Raw genomic sequence first — 23,272 nt, forward strand, 5'->3', positions numbered from 1 at the left:
ATATTGCATAATTCAACACCTAGAGAGCTTTCATATGCAAGACTAAACATTATATGTGTGTCCCATTATGTGAATGGCGGTACAAGTAATGGATACTTGTGCTTTATGAAATGTAAACACTCGAGGGCGAAGTACCAATGTGGAGGGACTCATACTTGAAAGGGAAATTTTTGAGAATCAAAGTGTGAGTCTAAGTCCTACATTAAGTAAAAGTGATAAAGTTGAGCACCATATAAGGATGGAGACCTATAAACCCATTGCGTTAAGGTTTTGGGTTAAATGTGGTGTTGTCAACACCCAATTTCATCCGAGGACAATAAATTTTGATTAAAAAAAATGCTTGAAGAATATGTGGATAATTAAGTTGCTTTTCTTTTCCTTTTAAATAAGTTAATAAAAAATGATTTTGATGAAAATAGTGGAATTTCTTTTTGAAGAAAATGTAAAAAAATAATAATAAATAAAAAATAGAAAATAACAAAAACAAAACAAAAATAAAATAAAATTAGGGAGAAGAGAATGAACTAGAGGCTTTTTCCATTTGGTCTAACTATCTCAAAGATATATATTTATTTTTCACCCCTGCTTTCAACTAAGCCCAATTCGTTTTCCTATCCACACTACCCCACTTTGTTTATAACCTTTTCTACGTTAAGCTCACAAAATAACTCAATGGCTCATCTCACCACTAATCCACATAAACCTCTTTCCATCCATGTGATGACACATGTCAATGACTATCTCTCTTTCTTCACACTAACTCCCCTCGCACGCGTAAGGCAGAAGGAGAAGTAATTAATTAATGCCATCACCACCTCCATGCAACCAATCCCCTACATTTCTTCTCATTTCTACTAAACAATAGCAAAACCATCATTATCATTTTCACCATTTGCCCACGACATCATAATGACAAGGAATCAAACTTCATTTAATTTTTTTAGGGTGATAATCACAAGAAGGGGGAGGAATCTTAAGGGGTTGATGGAGGAGGAGAGAGAGGACCACAAAAAGAGGACCAAGGTTTCATCTTTGAACCTTCAGAATTTAACCTACAAGACTTTGATTCGGCTAGGCGCCATATACACTATTTCTCATCTTTCTCCATAGAAAAGCCTTAAACTCCCACCACACCAAGGTTTTTTCGGATCACACCTTTCGTTTCTATTCTCAAGGGCACTCATGGAGGAGAGACATCATTCAAGGTGAGGGAGACATGAACACAAAGAAATATCAACCCTTTCTCCATCATCTGGTAAAAGCATTCTGGTTCTTCTAGAAAACTTAATTCCTTAGGGAGCTTCGGTTTCCCCCTCCATCCTCAAATCCCTACACAGCAACACAAACTCCTCTGATAAAGGTTCAAACCCATCTCGGCATTCAGTCTCAATAGGAACAAGCCTCCTGGTCACGTTCCTAATTGCCAAACCAACCAATGTTCATCAAGAAAAAGAAGGCTCAACTTTGGTTTTGTAGGTGGTAGCTGCTGGACTTATAGGAGCTTTGGTACATCTTTTCACACTCGCATTTTTGTTTTATCTTATCCTTAACATTTTATATGGTGCCCTTGTATGTATAGATGCTCATCTTCGTGAGTTTGTCGTTAATGCTGGGTCACTTGGGGGACCTTTTGTGTAACATCCCGTCAGGATATTACGAATTTATAAATAAATAAAAGCAATAATTTAAAATGCGCAGCAGTTAATAATACCTCGTTTTTCCAAAACGCAAGAAAATTCAAAATTTATTAATTAATCATCAAAAGTTCAAGTCCAAAATCACCAAACAGATATTTCATAAAAATCCTGCAAGGGTTTACATCATATTTCAAAAATTAACTGAAAATAAACACTAGTCTTTCCCAGTCTATCCCCTCTCCGCTGCTAAGGATCACTTGAGCCACCTACATCAACAACATATGCTCCTGTGTACCGCGTACACAATCATCGCCAAACACACGCAGATAGGGTGAGCTTAACAGATAAAACATATATAATTATACAGTTTCATATACATATACACATATCACTAAGAATACTTAAACATCCCACATTGTTACATCTTTTAATTCTTACCACCTGATCCCAATCAGATTATTTGTGTTCTACATCGTCTAATGATTACTTCAAGGTGACTTGCTGCCATACCTATCGGCCACAGCCGATAGAGCACGTGCGGGAAACAATGCTACGGATCATACACCGTAACGCCAGGTAGAGTTCTCATATACGAACATAGTCCGTATCGTCCCAAGACTACCAAACTCGTCAGCCAACAACTGAGGAGGGCAATCTATCTGGACCTATCCGTACTGGCCACAACCAGCATACTCACACCGGCAACACTCGCCAACCCGAGCCACAACTCAAAGGTTCCTCGTGTTCATTCGCCATCCTGAGCCACAACTCAAGAGATGTTATTCCGAGCCACAACTCAAGGAATACCACGTGCTTAACCCCTAACCCGAGCCACAACTCAAGGGATACGTTCCGAGCCACAAGTCAAGGAACACCAGCAATCCCACCTTTAAAGCACCGCTAGACGCCTTGTAGATCACAATTACACAACTAAAATTCCAAGTTGCAGCAATACAAATCGCCTGGCGGGGGACATGTTCCGCCAGGCGCTGCCAGCTCCCAGACCGCCTAGCGGGTGTCGCGTACCGCTAGGCGCACAACGCCTCAAAAATTCGCCTCGCCGCAGGTATCGCCTAGCAGAAAGTCCCTCACCGCCAGGCTCCCGCGAATCAGGTGCCCCTTTGTTTTGTCACTTCCGCCTGGCGGTCTCCAGCTCACCGCCGGGCGACATATTAGTAATCTCACTTAACTGATTTTCCCCCTTTCTAGTTTGGCTCTGTGACAGTTTGCACTCTAAGTTAGTACAACTAATAGTGAACCTTCCCAACTAATCAACTTCACTTACAAACAAGTTATCTACTACCAAAAGTCTCAATACCATATAAGATCTCCAAACTGAAATTTCAACTAAATATAATGTCTTAAGTACAATCTTACTAATCCAATAAACCATTGATAGTCTCATGCACCTGTTCTAACTTCATCATCCCGTCATATAGCTAAGCTTATATCAGATTTCCTTTGTTTACCAATCTTTGTTTAGTACTAATATATCACAATTTATCCACTTTGGCTCATCTCAATTAATCATACTATTCTGCGTTTTCTCCTATCACCATAACTGTCTCCACACGAGTTGTACAACACCCTACTGCCGCTCTAGCTGCAGCCCTTGCTGTGCCTGAGACATATGTCCTTTCTACTTCAACTCTCCAAAGTTCATACTCCAATTTCCACATATCATCACCAAGTTCTCACATCCCACTACCGCACCCAACTCTGTCCTCCTCACAAATCTAATCCTCCCCCAAAATCACGACCCAGCAACAAAACCCCTCCAATACATCTCACAACCGCACAATTTCCCCTTCTCTACGCTTGCGCCTGGCGGCTAAACCATTACCACCAGGCGGTGCTTAGGATTCTGGGAAAATATAGCCCGCCAGGTGGTTTCTGGAAAATTTCCAAAAATTAGCAGAATTGCAAAACAGATACAAAATCATGCATAGTTTACATATGATTTTCATATAACTCATACCAAACAACAAATTAACATAGGAAGCTCCCCTAACCTGGTTTCCTTTGCTACACTTGAAATTCTCAAGCTCTTCCTTTAGTCACCAATGGCCACTCTTGATTCTCCTCAACCCAGCCTCAAAATTCACTCACGCCAGTCCCCTCACTCTCCCTTTTCGTCTCTGTTTTCTAGGTCTATTTTCAGCCTTGCAAAACCTTCCCTAAACATTCACTTTTGCCTATTAAACTAGTGCTTTAGGCTAATCCAAAGATCAAAAACGAAAATGCACCTTATTATCTTTTAATGGGCATTCATTTCTCATTATGAATTGTGGTTACAACCACCCTTGGCTGATTCCAGTTAGGTTTCCTTTGCCCCTTCCAATTCCATCCAAAGTTAACATTAGCAAAAGAAAAATAAAGTTTAATTTGGGTTTCCCAAGACTTGAACCCATAACCACCATGCAATTGTCAAGTCACTATCAAACCATCATGCCAATTTATATTTCATGGTAACAATCATCATCCAATTAACATATTATTTTACAGCATGATTATCATATATTTAAAATAATAACGAATAATAACCCAAAAATGGCATACATAGGACTTGAACCCAAGTCCTCTCACACAATTAAAGTACTTTCAACCACTTGAGTTAGTATTTTTCCACAACACACTCATCATAATTTATTATTATAAATTATTTTCCCACCCGCATTTATTAATTAATTATTTATTTAATTAATTAAATTCTACAGGTCTTGCATTTTGCATGATGGGTTTAATGGCATAGGTTGGTGCGTTGGGAGTTATATGAGTTGAAACTACTTTTTACGTGGTGCACTTGGGTAGCTATCCTCTTGCGATTTGAAATACTCATACCATATTTAAAGCATTGAATAAAAATAATCAATTGCGTGCATGTTTGGCATTGTTTTAATGATGAATGAAGTATCTGTACTCCTCTTTTGGCTAGCTTAGTCCACATAGTGGCACCCTTCACTTCACTTTTTCCAATCCACATGCCCTGATTTAGGGTCAGGTGGCAATGCTCTTAGTTTTGGTTTTGATGGGTGTTTCTTGGGTTCTATATTTCCTCCATGGGTGTGGGTTGTAAGACCCGAGAAAATTAAATAGTTAATTAAATAATTATTTAATAAATGCGGGTAATGGATGCCTTTAAGGCATTTAATGCGGAATGCTTTGGTGTGGAAAGGTACTAGCTCAAGTGGTTGAGAGTACTTTATTGTGTGAGAGGACTTGGGTTTGAGTCCTATGTATGCTAATTATGTGATGATCTTTTATTTCTATTTTTTTTATATATAACATATGAGAGCAAAGTAGGTGATAATGTAATACTATATCTACATGAATTATCACAAAGTGTTAATTGGTTTGTTGGTTGTGGTTTGCCTTTGTATTGTGAGGGTATGGGTTCGAATCCCGATAACCTAACTTAAGACAGCCAAAGGGGCTGAAAAATTATTAAATCATGGACCTTGAATAACAAATAAATCACCATTAAGTGAAGTTTTTCGTTTTGTCACTTAAACCTACTAGTAGGATGCCTATATAAGGTGAAATTGAGGTGAGAGGAAGGGTTTTGGCGTGAAATTATGTGCTTGCATTGATTCTGTTACTGCAGTGTTACGCATGATTATATGTCTCTTTGCCATAAAATAATCATGCTTTCTGTGATTGGATTGAACCTTGGTTGATGTACGTGCATAATCATTCTTGTATGCGCATATTGGAAATAATGGAGTTTTTGGGTACTGTATGTGACTATGATTCAATTGCATTGGTTTAGGATCAAATTTTGGGGTCTAAATCAGGTTCATAATTCTGGAACGATCAAGGGGATTGATTGTCAATTTTGGTGAGGGGTGTTGGAATGGTTTGAGTGTTTGCGTGCGCGTAACAGTGTACCAGACTGATAATCTCGCTCAAGCGAGCCAGACTCGCCTAAGCAAGTGTTGCAGAGTCAAAAATTGTGTTTTCTGCACGAGCTACTCACTCAGGTAGAGTGTTAGGGTGTTGGATGACTTGTTAACTCGCTCAGGCGAATACCTCTCGCCTAAGCGAGAAATTGAGGGTGTGAGATTTTGTTTTGGGGCCCTCGCGCAGGCGAGGGGGGTGATGTTTGGGCGACACGGTTTCGCCCAAGCGAGAGGCTCTCGCTTAAGCGAGACCTCGCGTTTTAACTTGGCGTGGTGTTAACTTGCCGCTTAGGCGAGAGTTTGGGTTTTAGGCGAAGGGCGATCTCGCCCAGGCGAGGAGACACTCGCTTACGCGAGACCTCGCAGGTAAACTAGTTTAGCACGCTCGCTTAGGCGAGGAAGCTTAGCCTAAGCGAGACAGGCCTGGTCGCTTAAGCTAAAGCTTCTTGCCCAAGCGTGTTTAGTGCAGTTTGTGTGTGTTGTTTGTACGCACTGATGAAAACATGGATCAGGAGATGTTGTGCCATGAGCAGGTAGGTTCATGGATGGTGGTTAACATGTGATGGTATGAGCGGGGAGGTTCATACTCAATTACTCTCCTATGGGGATACGAGCGAGGTAGGTTAGTATGTTTCGTGCTCACAGTTGAGAGATGCTACGTGTGAAGAGGTACGTAGCTGGTGGATCACATGAGTTGAACTACGGGCGGGCATGTCCGTAGAGTAGGACTACGGGCGGGCATGTCCGTAGAGTAGGACTACGAGCGGGGAGGTTCGTAGAGGCAGGACCACGAGCGGGCAGGTTCGTCTGAGCATCATGAATCTTTAGTCCATGGCTAACTTTGTTGAGTAAATTGGAGGTTTTAAGAGTCGTGGGGGTACCAAGGATGTGAATAGGGTCAAATTCTGAGAATGTAATTGGGTGTGTATGTTTTATATTATGTATTTGATATATGTTTTATATTCTTTTGTAATTGGGTGTGTATTTGATTTATGTGTCATAAGCCGACGACATTCACTGGGAAATCCACCACAAATGAGGCAAACGCGTGGTTACGGGAGTGTGATTAGATCTTCCGGGTGATAGAGTGTACGGTGGCACAAAAGCTCACCTTCGCCACCTTTTTGTTGGTGACTAAGGCGGAGTATTGGTGGATAGGGATGTAGCAGCAGATGCAGAACAGGGAGGAGGAGGTGACTTGGACCAGCTTCAGGACCATATTCCTGGAGAAATACTTCTTGGATAGCGCCAAACATGAGCGCAAGGCCGAGTTCCTCACCTTACAACAGGGGGACTTATCAATGCAGGCCTATGTTGAGAGGTTTGAGTATCTCTCAAGGTTCTACTCACAGACAGTGACTGAAGAATGGCGCTACATGAAGTTTGAAGGTGGTCTCAAACATGAACTGAGGCGCTTTATTGTACCACTGAGGATACGTGAGTTTCCAGTTTTGGTCGAGCAGGCCAAAATTGTGGAACAACTGGAGATGGGGCCCAACTGGGTCAGTTGCACACAGAAGAGTAGCGTTGAGGGCAGACAACATAAGAAGCCCTACAGTAGACCGGCATCATCCTCACAAAAACTAAGGTGCTATAACTGTGGAGAAGAGCACCTTAGGAGAGACTGCACCAGACCAGCTAGTAGTGGAGGCAATAGGATGAGCACTCGCAAGTGTTATATTTGTGACCAGCCAGGACATTTTGCTAACAAATGTCCTAATAAGAAGACCACTCCAGGAGCACGGTCTCAGCCACCTTCGTCTGATAGGCCGAGAGCAGTAGGCCGGGTTTTTTCTATGACCACCACTGAGGCCACCCGGTTAGGTAATCTCATCTTGGACTACTGGTTATTATTTGGTAACAGTGTTTTGGTGCTTTTTGATTTAGGAGCTTCGCAATCCTTTATATCCCATGATTGTGTGAAGAAACTGGGATTGTCTACTCGTGACCTGGGATGCGAGTTGGTAGTTTCGACACCAGCATCTGGACAGGTTTCAACAAATTTAGCCTGTGTTGGATGCTTGATGGAGGTAGAGGGCAGACGCTTCAAGGTGAACCTCGTTTGCTTTCCCTTGGAGGGATTGGAGGTTATACTGGGAATGGACTGGCTGTCTATTAACCATGTGGTGATTGATTGTGGACGGCGCAGAATTGTGTTTCCAGAAACTGAGGGGTTAGAGGTTGTGACCTCACATGAGGCCGAAAAAGATATGAAGCAAGGATATACTTGCTTTGTGTTAGTGGCCCAAGAGAAGAAGATAAGCAATGAAGAGCATATCAGTCGAATACAAGTGGTAGATGAATATGTCGACGTATTTCCAGACGAGATACCCGAGTTGCCACCCAGAAGGGATATAGACTTCTCAATTGATCTAATCCCTGAAGCGGGTCTAGTGTCAGCAGCTCCATACAGAATGGCACCAGCGGAACTAGCAGAGTTGAAAAAGCAGATCGAGGATTTGCTAGAGAAGAAATTCATCTGACCTAGTGCATCACCGTGGGGAGCTCTAGTATTGTTAGTGAATAAGAAGGATGGAAGTTCTCGGCTTTGTGTGGATTACCAGCAATTGAACAAACTAACAATAAAGAACAAGTATCTATTGTCGAGGATTGATGACTTGCTCGATCAGCTGAGAGGGGCAACTGTGTTCTCTAAGATCGACTTAAGGTCTGGATATCACCAGATCTTAGTCAAGCCAGAGGACGTTCAGAAGACAACTTTCCGATCGAGGTGTGGGCATTATGAATATGTTGTGATGCCTTTCGGAGTGACTAATGCCCCAGCTATCTTTATGGATTATATGAACCAAATCTTTCGCCCCTACCTGGATAAATTTGTGGTGGTGTTTATAGATGACATCCTCATCTACTCTCAGACTAAGGAGGAGCATGCAGGTCACTTGAGAATTGTACTAGAAGTGCTGAAAGGACATCAACTCTATGGCAAACTGTCCAAATGTGAATTCTAGTTAGAAGAGGTACAATTTTTGGGGCACGTTATCTCTTCACAGGGTATTGCAGTAGACCCGAGCAAGATTGAGGTTGTGTTGAAGTGGGAGAGACCTCAGACAATAACAGAAGTCAGAAGCTTCTTGGGGCTGGCTGGGTATTACAGGAGATTTGTATAGGGGTTTTCTAAGATGGTGAGTCCATTAACTCAGCTCACTAGAAAAGATCAACCCTTTTCCTGGACTGATAAATGTGAAGAGTGCTTCGAAGAGATGAAGAGGAGGTTAACCACAGCTTCAGTACTTGCCATACTAGATACCAGTAAAAAGTTTGAAGTATACTGCGATGCATCCTATCAAGGTTTGGGTTGTGTATTGATGCAAGACAAGAGGTCAATGGCCTATGCCTCTAGACAATTAAAGGTGCATGAGAAGAACTACCCTACCCATGATTTGGAGTTGGCCGCTGTAGTGTTTGCTCTTAAGACATGGAGACACTACTTGTATGACTCCCAGTTCCAGGTTTTCAATGATCATAAAAGCTTGAAATACCTGTTTGATCAGAAGGAGCTGAATATGAGGCAGCGACGATGGATGGAGTACCTCAAAGATTATGATTTTGAGTTGCTTTATCACCCTGGTAAAGCAAATGTTGTTGTGGACGCCTTGAGTCAGAAAAGGATGCATATCTCGGCCATGAATGTGAAAGAGCTAGAATTGATTGAGAAGCTCAGGGATATGAACTTGGGTATGCAGTTGAGTGAAGATTCCATCAGATGCAGTGTTTTGAGACTGAACGGTGATGTATTAGGGACTATACGCGATCAGCAAAAGAATGATGCCAAGCTGCAACAATTCGTGAGTTGGATAGGAATTGAGAAAGGGAAGGAATACCGAATGGGATCAGATGGTATTCTGAGATTTCGCGACAGAATTTGTGTACCCAGAAATTGGAGGTTGAGAAAACAAATTATGGAAGAAGGACATAAAAGTCGTCTTAGCATACACCCAGGTATGACTAAGATGTATCAGGACTTGAAGCAATCCTTTTGGTGGAATGGGATGAAAACCGATGTGGCCGATTTCGTGGCATCATGCTTGGTATGTTAGAAGGCCAAGATTGAACACCAACGACCAGGGGGTACACTAGAACCGTTAGATATTCCGCAGTGGAAGTGGGATAGTATTGCCATGAATTTCGTGACTCATTTACCGAGATATGCGAAAGGGTATGACTCAATCTGGTTAATAGTGGACAGGTTGACAAAGTGTGCCCATTTCTCGCCATTAATCAGAAGTGGTCCTTGGATAAGCTGGCAGAGTTGTATGTTCGAGAAGTGGTCAGGTTGCATGGTGTGCCAGCTAGCATAGTATCAAACAGAGATCCGAGATTCACATCTCGCTTTTGGCAGTCTTTACAGGCAGCGTTGGGGACTCAGTTGAGGATGAGTTCGGCATAACATCCACAGACTGATGGGCAGTCGGAGCGTACGATCCAATCGTTGGAGGATTTATTGAGAACTTGTGTGCTGGATCATATGGGTGGCTGGAGTGAGGTGCTTCCATTGGTAGAGTTCACGTACAATAACAGTTACCACTCCAGTATAGGTATGGCACCATATGAGGCCTTGTATGGGCGACGATGTAGGACACCGCTATGCTGGAACCAGGATGGTGAATCTTGGTATTGGGTCCAGAATTTCTGCAGCAGACTTTTGAGAAAGTCAAGACAATTCAGGAGAGAATGAGGGCTACTCAGAGCAGACAGAAGTCATACGCAGATAAAAGGAGGCGGCCACTAGAGTTTGAAGCTGGGGACCATGTATTTCTCAGAGTGACACTGACGGCAGGTATTGGTAGGGCAATCAAATCAAGGAAGTTAACCCCGAGGTTTGTTAGGCCTTATTAGATTTTGAGGAGAATTGGCGCTCCAGCTTATGAGATAGCCCTGCCGCCGCAGTTGGCGAATCTGCACAATGTGTTTCATGTCTCTTAACTGAGGAAATACATAGCAGATCCATCTCACATACTGGAGTCAGACGATATTCAGATCCGGGAAGACTTGACGGTGACCATTAGACCAGTGCAGATCCTCGACTCGCAAGTGAAGAAGTTATGAGGGAAGGAGATCAAAACCGTGAAAGTGCTTTGGGACGAGACTACTCAGGAGATGACCTGGGAAATGGAAGATCGCATGAGGCAATCCTACCTGCACTTGTTTCCTGGTAAGTTCTATTTTCGAGGACGAAAATCTTGAAAGGTGGGGGTAATGTAAGACCCGAGAAAATTAAATAGTTAATTAAATAATTATTTAATAAATGCGGGTAATGGATGCCTTTAAGGCATTTAATGCAAAATGCTTTGGTGTGGAAATGTACTAGCTCAAGTGGTTAAGAGTACTTTATTGTGTGAGAGGACTTGAGTTCGAGTCCTATGTATGTTAATTATGTGATGTTGTTTTATTTCTATTATATATATATATATATATATATATATATATATAACATGTGAGAGCAAAGTAAGTGATAATGTAATACTATATCTGTATGAATTATCACAAAGTGTTAATTGGTTTGTTGGTTGTGGTTTGACTTTGTATTATGAGGGTATGGGTTCGAATCCCAGTAACCCAACTTTAGACAGCCAAAGGGGCTGAAAAATTATTAAATCATGGACCTTGAATAACAAATAAATCACCATTAAGTGAAGTTTTTCATTTTAGAAATTATGTGCTTGCATTGATTCTGTTACTGTAGTGTTACGCATGATTATATGTCTCTTTGCCATGAAATTTTCATGCTTTCTATGATTGGATTGAACCTTGGCTGATGTACGTGCATAATCACTCTTGTATGCACTTATTGGAAATAATGGAGTTTTTGGGTACTGTATGTGACTATGATTCAATTGCATTGGTTTGGGATCAAATTTTGGGGTCTAAAATAGGTTCGTAATTCTAGAATGATCAAGGGGATTGATTGTCAATTTTGGCGAGGGGTGTTGGCATGGTTTGAGTGTTTGCGTGCGCATAATAGTGTACTAGACTGATAATCTCGCTCAGGCGAGCCAGACTCGCCTAAGCGAGTGTTGCAGAGTCAAAAATTGTGTTTTCTGCACGAGCTACTCGCTCAGGCGGAGTGTCAGGGTTTTGGGCGACCTGTTAACTCGCTCAGGCGAATACCTCTCGCCTAAGCGAGAAATTTGGGGTGTGAGATTTTGTTTTGGGGCCCTCGCGCAGGCGAGGGGGGTGATGTTTGGGCGACACGGTTTCGCCCAAGTGAGAGGCTCTCGCTTAAGCGAGACCTCGCGTTTTAACTTGGTGTGGTGTTAACTTGCTGCCTAGGTGAGAGTTTGGGTTTTAGGCGAAGGGCGATCTCGCCTAGGCAAGGAGAGACTCGCTTAAGCGAGACCTCGCAGGTAAACTAGTTTAGGACGCTCGCTTAGGCGAGGAAGCTTAGCCTAAGCGAGACAGGCCTGGTCGCTTAAGCTAAGGCTTTTTGCCCAAGCGTGTTTAGTGTAGTTTGTGTGTGTTGTTTGTACGCATTGATGAAAACACAGATCAGGAGATGCTGTGCCATGAGCGGGTAGGTTCATGGATGGTGGTTAACATGTGATGGTATGAGCGGGGAGGTTCATACTCAATTACTCTCCTGTGGGGATACGAGCGAGGTAGGTTCTTATGTTCCGTGCTCACAGTTGAGAGATGCTGCATGCGAGGAGGTACGTAGCTGGTGGATCACATGTGTTGGACTACGAGCGGGCAAGTATGTAGAGTAGGACTACGAATGGGGAGGTTCGTAGAGGCAGGACCAGGAGCGGGCATGTTCGTGTGAGCATCTTGAATCCTGAGTCCATGGCTAACTTTGTTGAGTAAATTGGAGGGTTTAAGAGTCGTGGGGGTACCAAGGATGTGAATAGGATCAAATTCTGAGAATGTAATTAGGTGTGTATGTTTTATATTATGTATTTGATATATGTTTTATATTCTTTTGAGCTCACCCTTTCTGTTTGTGATTGGCAATGATCGTGTAATTCGTTGCACGAGAGTAGATGGTGTTACAAGTGATGCCGAGGGTGCTCAGGCGACGGAGTGAGGGCTAGCTGGGATAGAGCTAGGACTTTATTAGTGTTTCTATAGTTATTGGAACTTGTAAAGACTTTGGTTTTATTTATTTTTAAAATTTTGTCGCATTTAATCTTAACTGATGTAGTTTCCGAGCATGAGAATTAATAAGATTGTGACGCTTGTTTTTCTTGATATATTTATTTAATATAAAATCAAGTAATATTCACTAGGGATGTTGCTACTCTTTTTGCACGAATGAATCTACGAAGAGTTTGAACCCTTTGTTTGTGTGTTTTGTTCCATGGATATTGGGAATCGTATGGTTTTGATATTGTTAGTTTAATGTCTTTGATGCCCTCGCATGTGAGGTTCCTTTGTTTTGTGGTTATATATCTAAGGTATTATTTCATTGTGATCTAATGGTGAGGTCCATTGCTTTTATAAAATATTCTATAAAAAAAGTCATTCATTGAAAATCAATGGACCACGTTTTTGTTAATACATTGGACTAGATTCAATTGGATGTTCACTTTGGATTCAATTAGCAATCATGCTGGTGGGTCATCAAAGATTCATATATATATATATATATATATATAAAATAAATGCATTGGTGTAACATGTGGATCTTTTTTTCCTAACTAGTGAATATGACGTGGGTCCATCTTGAATTGATATTTGAATTCAATATTATATGTTTTTTTAATCTATTTTATATTTCATTTTAAATTATATTTGAAAATTAGTAGTTAAAATAAAAAAATAATTGTGTATATCTATTTTCAATAAATATCCTTTTTAAAAAGAATCTAAAAGAATATTTTTCATAAGCTTTTTCTTGTTTTGGGGTATTTGTACAACTGCTCACATCATCTAATATCTCACAAATAAAGGTATAAGTACTCGTGTGGCCCCTCGCGTCGTCCTAGTACTTAATACCTTTGTTTTTTCTAAAAGTTTTATTTGAAAAAATTTCAAAATACGTTTTTTTTCTAGATGTTTTTGTGGTCGTTTGCTATTTGACATTTTTATAATAAAGGTTTATGTACTCGTGTGATCACCCGCGTCGTCTTAGTACTTAATACCCTTTTTTTTTTAAAAAAATACAAAAGATTTTAGATTCAAAAATTAAAAACATCGACGTTTTCAAACAAACATTTTTTCCAAAGAACCACTACTACATATATGATCATTAGTAACATTTAAAAAATGTTACTAAATTATAAAAAAATGTTACTAATACAATCTAGTAACATTATATCAAATGTGACATATACCATATGTTACTAATACCTTTTAGTGACATTTTTATGTATCAATTGATACATATATAAAAATGTTACTAAATAGCTTCAGTAACATTTAATTAATGAAAACGTAAAATTTTAAACATATTACTAAACCTTTTTACTAATAAATGTATTTAGTAAAATTTTGAGTGGATGTAACAAAACAAATGTTAGTAAAACTACTAAATCTTGTAGTGAACAACGTAACCCTGATTTCTCATTTTTAATGAGAATACGTAGGAGTGAGGATTCATCCTTGTTGGGCCTAATAAACTAAAAGAAAATATTTTTGTTCATTCATATTTATTCTTTCGAGGAAATTTAAGCATTTAAAAATCCACATTAGTTTTACATATTTAGTTAAAGATATCGCCTTCGAGTGGACGTTGTAAGGTGCTAACACCTCCTCTACACGTAGTAGACTCCCGAACTCAAAATTCGGTATTCGCAGACCTCATTTTTTTATCTTTATGGATTTCCATAATTTCACAAAATAAATCATGGTGGCGACTCCCAAAATTTTATTCTATCTTGAATCACTTAAATATTTTTTTTTTCTTTGTGGTTTGTCGTTTCGTCACAATTTCGGTTGTGACAGGTGTCAATTTCTTATTTTTGGGTTAGAAAGTCTCATTAATATTGTAATTCACGGGTGATCCTCCCAAAAAACCCAACAAGATCTAACCAACTTGAGATGTGTTTGAAAAAGCTGACGTATAAGTTAATTTTTAAATAGTTTTTATTCTTAGACTAGATGCTAGTTTATAAGCTCCTAACTTCTAAATTTCAAATCGATAAACTAGTTTGTTATATTATAATTTTTTTGGAAGAACTTGTTGATAAAATAATTGGTTAATAATAGCATTAAAAAGCTTAATTAGATAAATTTTATTATAGAAATAAAATTTTGGAGTCCCAGGCAAAACAATATTACTATGTAAGTATAATTTGTTTTTTTAAATAATTAATTTTTATTAAATTTATTAGTGTCAATGTATATTTTTTAAAAGTTTTATATATTCTTTTATTTGCACAAATCTTTTTATTTAAACTAGTCGATTTAATGAGTATTAATTACGTTTAATTTTTTTATTTTTTGACATTTAAATTATTTGTCTTGTACAATTAAAGACCAATAATAATAAAAAAAATTAAAGATAATTAAAAATGTACTAAACAATAAAAACAGATAAGGAAAGAAAATTAAATAAAGTATATACTAATTGCATACATAAGTTTTAAGTTTTAAAAGTAAATTATTTTCATAAATCTTATCAAAGATTTGCATTCAAATAAGTTTATAAAGTAATTAAATAAGTTGGTTTATAGGTTAATTATTATGAATAATAATAATGATATTTATTGTAATCAACAAATAAAAAAGTGATACACAAGATTAAAAGGGAAAAGTTTAATTAGTAATTTCATCCTTAGATCTTTGATTAATTTTGGTTTTTATATTTTTTTTTACATCCCTACTTTAAAAAAAAATCAATGTCATCCATTCCATTAAATTGGCTTGATATTATTTGGAAGATGTCACATGTCAACATTCAAGCCGTCTTCTACTTTGAAACCTTGTAACTCTTTTGGCAAGTCCAAATCGTACAAATAGCAAATGGAAATTCCAAGTATCTTTTTTCCAATGGACTTCTGAAATACTATTCAATTATACAATTAACAACAAATTTAAACAAAATAATGTTTCCACAAATTTTGTTATGTGTAGGAAATTAAAACTATGCAAAAACAATTGAAATACTTTTAAGAGTTTGACAAGGAGTTAAGATTGGACAAGGATATAGATGATATGGAAAATTATTATTGGGGTTAGGTTTCACCGAACCTCACTCTCATGCACTTAATTACTCATCTCCTCTTATTTTAATTCCAAAGTCAATTTAGAAGTTCACTCAAACCCTAATTCCTTAAAAGAATGAGTATGTGTTTCCATATTAAGATTAAATGCCTGGAACCCTTAATAAACCAACATGCCTAAACCACAAGGGTTTAAGACAGCTAATGAGTCATGTTTTATTTGTAGATACAATCTTTATTAGGTATTTTGTCCCGATTCTAGAACACAAAAGATATTTTTCAATATAATGAATCAAATATCAAGCTATAGGTGAACAAACCACAACAAGGATTAAGGCAAGAGACAAAAAAACTAAAATTTAATGAAAAACAAGTACATATAAAATTAATACAAGTTACAGAGACTTAGAGGTTACATCTACACCTAACAAAATGGATCTAGCTTTTCATTATCATGAAGAGCCCAAGAATGAAAAATGAACAAAGGAAGAAAATGAATATAATAGAAGAATGAAGTGGATCTTCCCATAAGCCCTAACAGCCGAACTTGCTCTTAAAAGAGTATTTTTTGTGCTTCTTGTAAGACCCATGAAAAATAATTATATTTTTTAAGAGGGTAATTGGACGTGAGGGGAATATTTAAATTCATAAATAGATAATTCTGGCAAAGTGGAGAGTAGCATAGTTGGTTAGAGTGTTGCCATGTGTTTGTGGTCAAGGGTTTATTTCCTTGTGTGTGAATTTAAAGCATTTATATTTTAAAAATGTTACTTTCATAAGTGTTTTGGAAGAGTGTGTTTGGGCTCAATTATATTTTATAAATTACCTATATTTTATACGTTAATTGTAATTCATGTGGTAGTTTATAATGTATTTTCTTGAATGCTTGAAATGTGTGGATGCTATTGAAATGTTAATATGCGAATGGATTGATAAGAAAAATGTGATGATTGACATGGTTTGGAGTGCTGCTTAAGTATTGGGGGTTATGTGTTCAAATCTTTACTATAACAAAAAAGGGTAGAATGGTGTATATTTTTTTTTCTGTAAATTGTTGTACACCTAGGGAGATGAAAAAGTTGAGGCGGATGCATTGTGTATGGGCATAAGCACAAGAAAAGCTTAGAGCAGAAAAATAAAAATGAAATAGAATTGTGCACATTAAATTTATTTTAATATTTTTTTATGGTCTATTAAGGAAAATAAAGAGGTGGGAGTGAAAAATAAAAGTTGGGGGTTTATGTGAGAGAAAGGGGAGGTACGTGTGATTTTGGGGTGGAAAGGAGAGAGGACAGAGTTGGTTTGGAAGGTCACATTGGATTGAGAGCAAAGGAGTGTAGAGGAAAGCTAAGGTGATCTCAGAGTAGGAATTCCACGTAAGGGGTGATAAGCCTTGTCCTCTTGTATTTTTGGTTTGATATATGTGGTGTGTAGTCTTCTTCATGGGTTAAGTGGAAAATGTTCTAAGATGACTTTTCAACATTGTATTGTGATGGAGTATGACCAAAAGTGATGTGTCGTGGCTTTGAGAATAGTTAATCTTGATGAATTGGGTGAAAATTGTAATAGGAGGAATTTTGCTCTTCTACGTTTGTGCCTTCACGATGCAATTGAGTTGTTTATTTGTCGTCTTGCCAATTTTATGATAAGGGCAATAATTATGTCATATCATTTTTTTTAATTTCAAATTGATTTTTGGTGGAGAAGGAAGCCTTGGATGGTAAATTGGTCAAATTCCATGGTAACTTGGTTGTGTTGAATTTTGTGGTTAAATAAGATTTGAAATATGGTTTGAGTATTATTACCTTCAATTGGAATTGGAACGGAGAATTGTTTTGTTGGCAGAATTGGATTAAAAGGTATGAATTTCATGATAATTTATGGTGTAGAATAAAAGTGTAGTGGGAATTCGTGGTACTGTATTATTGAGCGATTGAATTAGAATTTTGGGTTAATTTGATGAGTTGTAATGGTAAACTATTTGCATTTCCCAATTCGTTATTAGTTAGATTTAGCTGAATATTTGACAACTAGTCCATAATATGTTGTTCTTCAGTTTGAAAGGTGTGATCTTAGTGATCGAGGTCGTACCTGGCCAAATAAAACATGTAATGTAATACTCAGTAGTTCAACCAAGGTCGTCTCTTAGTGACTAAACCTTTCATTCAAAGCTTGTTTTCCAGATGCAATTCAACACAAAGGGTGAGGGGGTTGGCATATTTGAATGTTAATCAATAGATTAAATGAAATGCAATAGTGATTAAAAACGTATTGACTTCCTTGATTAAAACACAATTTCACTTATCATAAGCCACCAAATTGAAACCTCTGCTTACTCTCAATCCACTAGACTATAACCCACTAAGTGAAAGTTGCAATCTAGTTTCATTATGTAATTAAGCAATGCATACATCCATGAATTTGTGACAGCCAAGCTACAAACATTAAGCATGAACATAACCTAACCCAAACATATGTAATTAATCTGTAAATTAAGCATAAACAGATGAACCACATACATTCCACAAAACAAGCACAACCTCAAAGTTTCGTTGCATTTCTCATCAAGGAGTCATTACACGAATTTAGCAAGCCATGAAAATTGAGCAATTAAACACTTCAAAACAGAATTGACGAAAACAGAACATCAAACCCTAACTTGGGTTTTACTGAAACACAAATTCAAGAGCAAAAGAGAATTCTAAAGCTTTAATGGAACAAAAATGGTTGCTATGATATATTAACCGAAAACCCCATACATGGGTGTTGTTCCAAGTCAATACAATCCACAAAATGAAATGTCCAAGCTAGCAAATGAGTTGAAAATGTAAAATCCACATTGGGTGTTGTCAATAACGCATAAAAATGCTAAAAACAAGTGCTAAAACGTAAAAAAAAAGAAGGCACCTCCATGGGTCACCACACAAAGCTCAAGAATGTGAAAATGGCGAATGAGAAAGAAGAAGTGGCTGCCCATGAAAAAAATGACCTAAAACTCGTGGTCACATCACCACATTTCTATATATTTTCAAATTTGTCCTTCTGCAAGTCAGAATTACAAAATTGCCATTATGGTTGAAAATGGTGGCCTAGTGATGTGGACAGGCTAAATGACATGGTGTAGACATGACAATGATGTGGAAACTTTCTCTTCATCTTAAGATTAATGTCCAAGATCCAAAATTTGCTTCACAAAGTACCTAAAAATATTTAGAGACAAAGATTAGACTAATTAATGCCAAATTACTTAAAATTCAGAAAAATGGCCCAATGAAGCTCAATTGAGGAAAATGCACTAACAGAAGACAATTAAGCACTAAAAAGCATCAAGATGGGCACAAAAAGGAAATGGAAGAAGGGAAAATAATGACTCATCATTTAGTTTGGAGGTTTGTAGGTTGAGTTATAAGTTACACATGATTGTTGGTTTTTCATAGTTGCATTGTGTTGATATTTTGTTGTGATAAATTATGATAGGCTTTGTTTGCAATATATGCAATGTTGGGCCTGATGATTAATGTATGTTAAATACAATGATGAAGATTGTATGATGTCAATGTGTTGTGATATAGGTGATGATGAGGCCTTAATGTGCCTATGTGTTATTTATCATGAATGCGTATAATCGTGTGGTTATTGATTTATCTGTGTCATGATAAGAATTATATGTACATATGTATGGGATGGTATGATGTGATGAGATATGGCATGAATGAATGTGCATATGTATTGAGACAATATGAACTCTCTGATAGCTGTAAAGCCAAGATGATTTCTTTACCTAGAGGACTTTGCCAGGTTAGGGTAAAGGGGTTTTGTTCCTTCGTAAGTCTTTAGCATGAGCTTAGCAAGAGTATTCCACCTAAGGCTTTGTCGAGTGGGTGAAGTTGTTGCTAGTAAGTCTATGGAAAGCTAGGGAAAGGACTTTTCCAAGAGGCGTTGGTGTGTAGGAAAGGTATAATGGTTTTCTATGAGAAAGTGTTATACCGTTAATATTACTTGGTGGTAATATTCTGATGAGTTCGAGGTGTGGTGTTAATAACATGTATTGGTGGATTTTTTTTATGAATGAGTGTTATATTATAATATGTTATGTGAGTTGTATGTTAATATGTTTGTCATGTGGTGTGATACATGGTTAACTCACCCTTGCATATTTGTGGTTGTGGTTTTCACCTACGATGATCGTATGACTTACGTTATACGGGAGTAGATGTTGATGCAAATACTACTGGAGAAGCTAAGTTGTGAGGAGTTTGTGGGGAAGCTTTGGAATGTTTTATTTTGACATTTAAAAAGGTTCTTTTGAAATAAAATGTAATAGTGTAGTGGTTTCAAGTTTTCACTTGAAGGATTTGATATTAAACCTCATCGAACGATTTAAGTTAATTGATTATATGAACTATGTTTTCATTTTGATGAATATAGAGGTTTGGATGAATCTTTTATCAGGTATTGTTTGAGATAAAAATAGTTGTGAAAAGTTCCTATCTTATAGGATGGTATAAGAGGTTGTGCTTCATGTTTTAAATGAAAAAAGAATCTTACACGTGACATCTCGAAGGAGGTGTTACACTTCCAAGTCTCCAAAAGTTAGCTTCTCTCTCTCGAAAATAAGAAGAAATATGGCATAACTGCCATGTCAGTAAAACCACAACCCAACACAAGCCTTCCCTCATTGGGCATGACCAACTAGAGTCAACAAGGGAAACTCTTCTGGTAGTGGGAGCCTTTATGATAATTAATGCTAACTTTCATGACGTGGAAAAGTACTAACTCAAGTGGTGAGAGTACTTAGTTATGTTGAGAGGTCTTGGGTTTGAGTCCTATGAAAGCCAATTGTGTGATTATTTTGATGGTATTACTTTATTGTATGCTTGATCATAATGGGTTGTTATAAATTCCTAGATGTATAAAAATTACCATAAAACATGAATTGGTTGCGTGGTTGTGCATTGGCTAGGTAAGTGCATGGTGGTGAGTTCAAATCTTGGTTGGAGTAAAACTGTAACATATATTTTTTTTATGCTTGGAAATTAATTTCGTTTTAATTTACTTAATTTCGTTTAGGACTGCTAAAGTGAGAAAAACCAGCCACTAAACTGCACTGAAACACTGCATTGAGAGTGGTTTGAAGGGCTAGAGTGTGGGAGACCAAAGGAGGCTTTGGAGATCAAAAAGGCTAGCTACGTTTTGCAAGTGGAAGCAAGGAATATCATGTTAGGGGAGTTCTTTTACATGTTTTTATTGAATTGCATGATTCTGGATCGAATAATATGAATGTGGTCCTAGCACTACTATAAAATACCAAAATTTGTTCGTATTTTTGAAATTTTCCAGAAATCGCCTAGCACTCATGTTTGACCCGCCAGGCGACGCATACTCTAGAACCTAGTTTTTGGACTTTCTTCTATTAACCGCTTGGTGGCTATGTGTCGTCTGCCAGGCGACACAAACTGGCGTAGCCAATTGATTCATTTGCGTGAGTTTAGTGATGTTGGAAATGCTTGGTTGGGGGTCTTTATATCAAATTATAAATTTTTTACGTGTTTATATGTCTGAGATTGTATGAACTTGTGATAATTCTATGAAATCTGCTATGATTAGGGAATTAGGGCAAGTTGGGGTTGGAGATGAATAAACATGATTTGTGATTATCATCGGTGCACTATTTCCATGATATTGAACTATATAAATGTGCCAAAATCTGTGTTAAATTGGATGAATGAAGGTTTGGAGGTCGCACAGGTGTAGAAATTCTGGGCAGAACCCATAATTTGTATGCACCGCCTGGCGGTGCAAGAACTACCGCCAGGCAACACATCAGGTGTAGCCGAAAAAGCTTATTTTTGCCTTGCGTTGGGTTTCTAGGTGTAATTATCTAAAATTTTGGTGCATGATATTGTGTAATTGAGTGTAAGGGATGGAAAGGAAACATTGGAATGTAATATAATTAGTTATAGGTGTGAAGAGATATAAATTGGGATGGTATGCATGTAAAAGCCATGTTTTGCCTTAACTAGGATGTGGTGCATAACCTATTGTCTATTGTTATGAAGTCCCTGTTTGAAGACTGAAATTATATGGAATGTATGCGTTTAATTTATGTAATTGGAGGATGTCTTAATTGGTAAAATAATGAGTGCATAATTGATTATATCATAGTTAAGTTAAGAGTGTGACCTTAATTGTGAATCTATGAATCTATTGTATTGTTATTCAGTAAAAGGGTTATGACTAGATAAGTGCAAATGTGTTACGGTATGGCGGTTGGTGACATGGGATGATCCGCCAAGTGATAAAGACCAAAATAGTGGTAGTGGCAACTGGATTTGTGTGGCACTTGGCGGTAGGGGAGGCTTCGCCAGGCAGTGGTTATTGGCAGATGCATTGGAGGGCGTTTGTCGCCTGGCGACGTGAGGAGACCGCCAAGCTGTTTGGAACCAAGTTTCGCCTAGTGACGTGAGTGATGCGCCATGCGATTTTTTGTGCAGAGTTGGATCGCGAGGAGGATTCTACACAGCTTTGGATGGAGGCTTGATGTGATGCTTTGTTGGGGTCCTAGTTATGAGTACAATATGTATTGGGGTAACACGTGGCGATCGAAGTTTTAGCCTGGTGGTTTTGGAAGTCTAGTGGAGTGTGCGAGATCGTGGCTTGTACAAATGGATTTTGGAAGATTGCCCTCCTTAGTGTCAGCCGACGAGTTTGGTAGTCTTGGGACAAATACGGACTGTGGTTCGTATTGGGAAACTCCACTTGGTGTCGTGGATCGTGGTCGTGGCAAAATTATTCCCGCGTGTGGACTATTAGGTGGTGGTCTGTAGTCGGAGGAGCGAGTAGACACTCGTGGGTGGTGGTCTGTAGTCGGAGGAGCGAGTAGACACTCGTGGCAGGAAAAATCGATCAATGTAATCATAAAAGGGTGTTGAATCAAGAGGCATCCAACGGAAGTTTTAGAAGTCGAGGATTAAAGATTGGGGTTCTAACAAGGGTTATGGGTTTGAAGTTGTATTATTAATTTATATTGTATTTTACTTTATTTGAGCTCACCCTATCTGTGTGTGTTTGGCAATGATCATGTAACTTGTTACATGGGAGTAGATGTTGATGTAGGTGAGCACCTACATGCATAGAGTCGGAGTGGGGTCAGCCTGGGAGTTTTACATAATGATGTTTTTATATTGTTTCATGGACTATTTTATAAACAGTGTTATGAACAGTTTCATTAATTGTAATAGGAACACTTTTATGGATTTGTTTATTTGGAACGTTTGAAATAAAGTGTTGATTTTTCCCATGTTTTTGGGAAAAGTATTTCAATAATAAATGCAGATTATTATTTTTTCTACCATTTTTAATTTTAAATAATTATTTTTTGGCTAGGATGTTACAGTAGTATAAGCTGCACACAGTGACTAATGACCCCTGGAGTATTAGCTTCTTGTTCAAGATGTAAACAAAAATTTATAGGGATTAAAGCCAAAATCTAACTATTATCAAAGAAAAATAGTTGTTAAAACCTTGGTAGCTAATGTAAGAGATCAATTTAGACTCTAATTCAGAAACCAAATATAACTTTTTAGTAATAATATACACTATTTTAGATACCAAT

At 38.0% G+C, this 23,272-nt stretch overlaps 2 protein-coding genes across 2 annotated transcripts; both read left to right on the top strand.

Annotated features, from left to right (window-relative positions):
* Positions 1-6,708: 6,708 nt before the first annotated feature.
* Positions 6,709-8,019, top strand: LOC114188321 (uncharacterized). The gene has a single exon (XM_028076917.1). It carries the CDS (start codon positions 6,709-6,711, stop codon positions 8,017-8,019), a length of 1,311 nt encoding a protein of 436 aa, XP_027932718.1.
* A 2,003-nt stretch (positions 8,020-10,022) lies between these two features.
* On the top strand, positions 10,023-10,603 carry LOC114188322 (uncharacterized). Its single transcript, XM_028076919.2, has 3 exons — positions 10,023-10,092; positions 10,182-10,334; positions 10,500-10,603. Exons 1-3 carry the CDS (start codon positions 10,023-10,025, stop codon positions 10,601-10,603), a joined length of 327 nt encoding a protein of 108 aa, XP_027932720.1.
* The last annotated feature ends 12,669 nt before the right edge of the window (positions 10,604-23,272 follow it).

The sequence above is a fragment of the Vigna unguiculata genome, chromosome 6 (assembly GCF_037176805.1).
Source record: "Vigna unguiculata cultivar grain cowpea cultivar isolate G323 ecotype 2 chromosome 6, ASM3717680v1, whole genome shotgun sequence".
NCBI classification, from domain to species: Eukaryota; Viridiplantae; Streptophyta; class Magnoliopsida; order Fabales; family Fabaceae; genus Vigna; species Vigna unguiculata.

Coding starts and splice junctions, on each gene's coding strand:
- LOC114188321 (XM_028076917.1), top strand. CDS start 6,709: ATGCAGAACAGGGAGGAGGAGGTGACTTGGACCAGCTTCAGGACCATA.
- LOC114188322 (XM_028076919.2), top strand. CDS start 10,023: ATGGGTGGCTGGAGTGAGGTGCTTCCATTGGTAGAGTTCACGTACAAT. Junction 10,093..10,181: donor CAGTTACCACTCCAGTATAG/GTATGGCACCAT, acceptor TATTGGGTCCAG/AATTTCTGCAGCAGACTTTT. Junction 10,335..10,499: donor CAGAGTGACACTGACGGCAG/GTATTGGTAGGG, acceptor AATACATAGCAG/ATCCATCTCACATACTGGAG.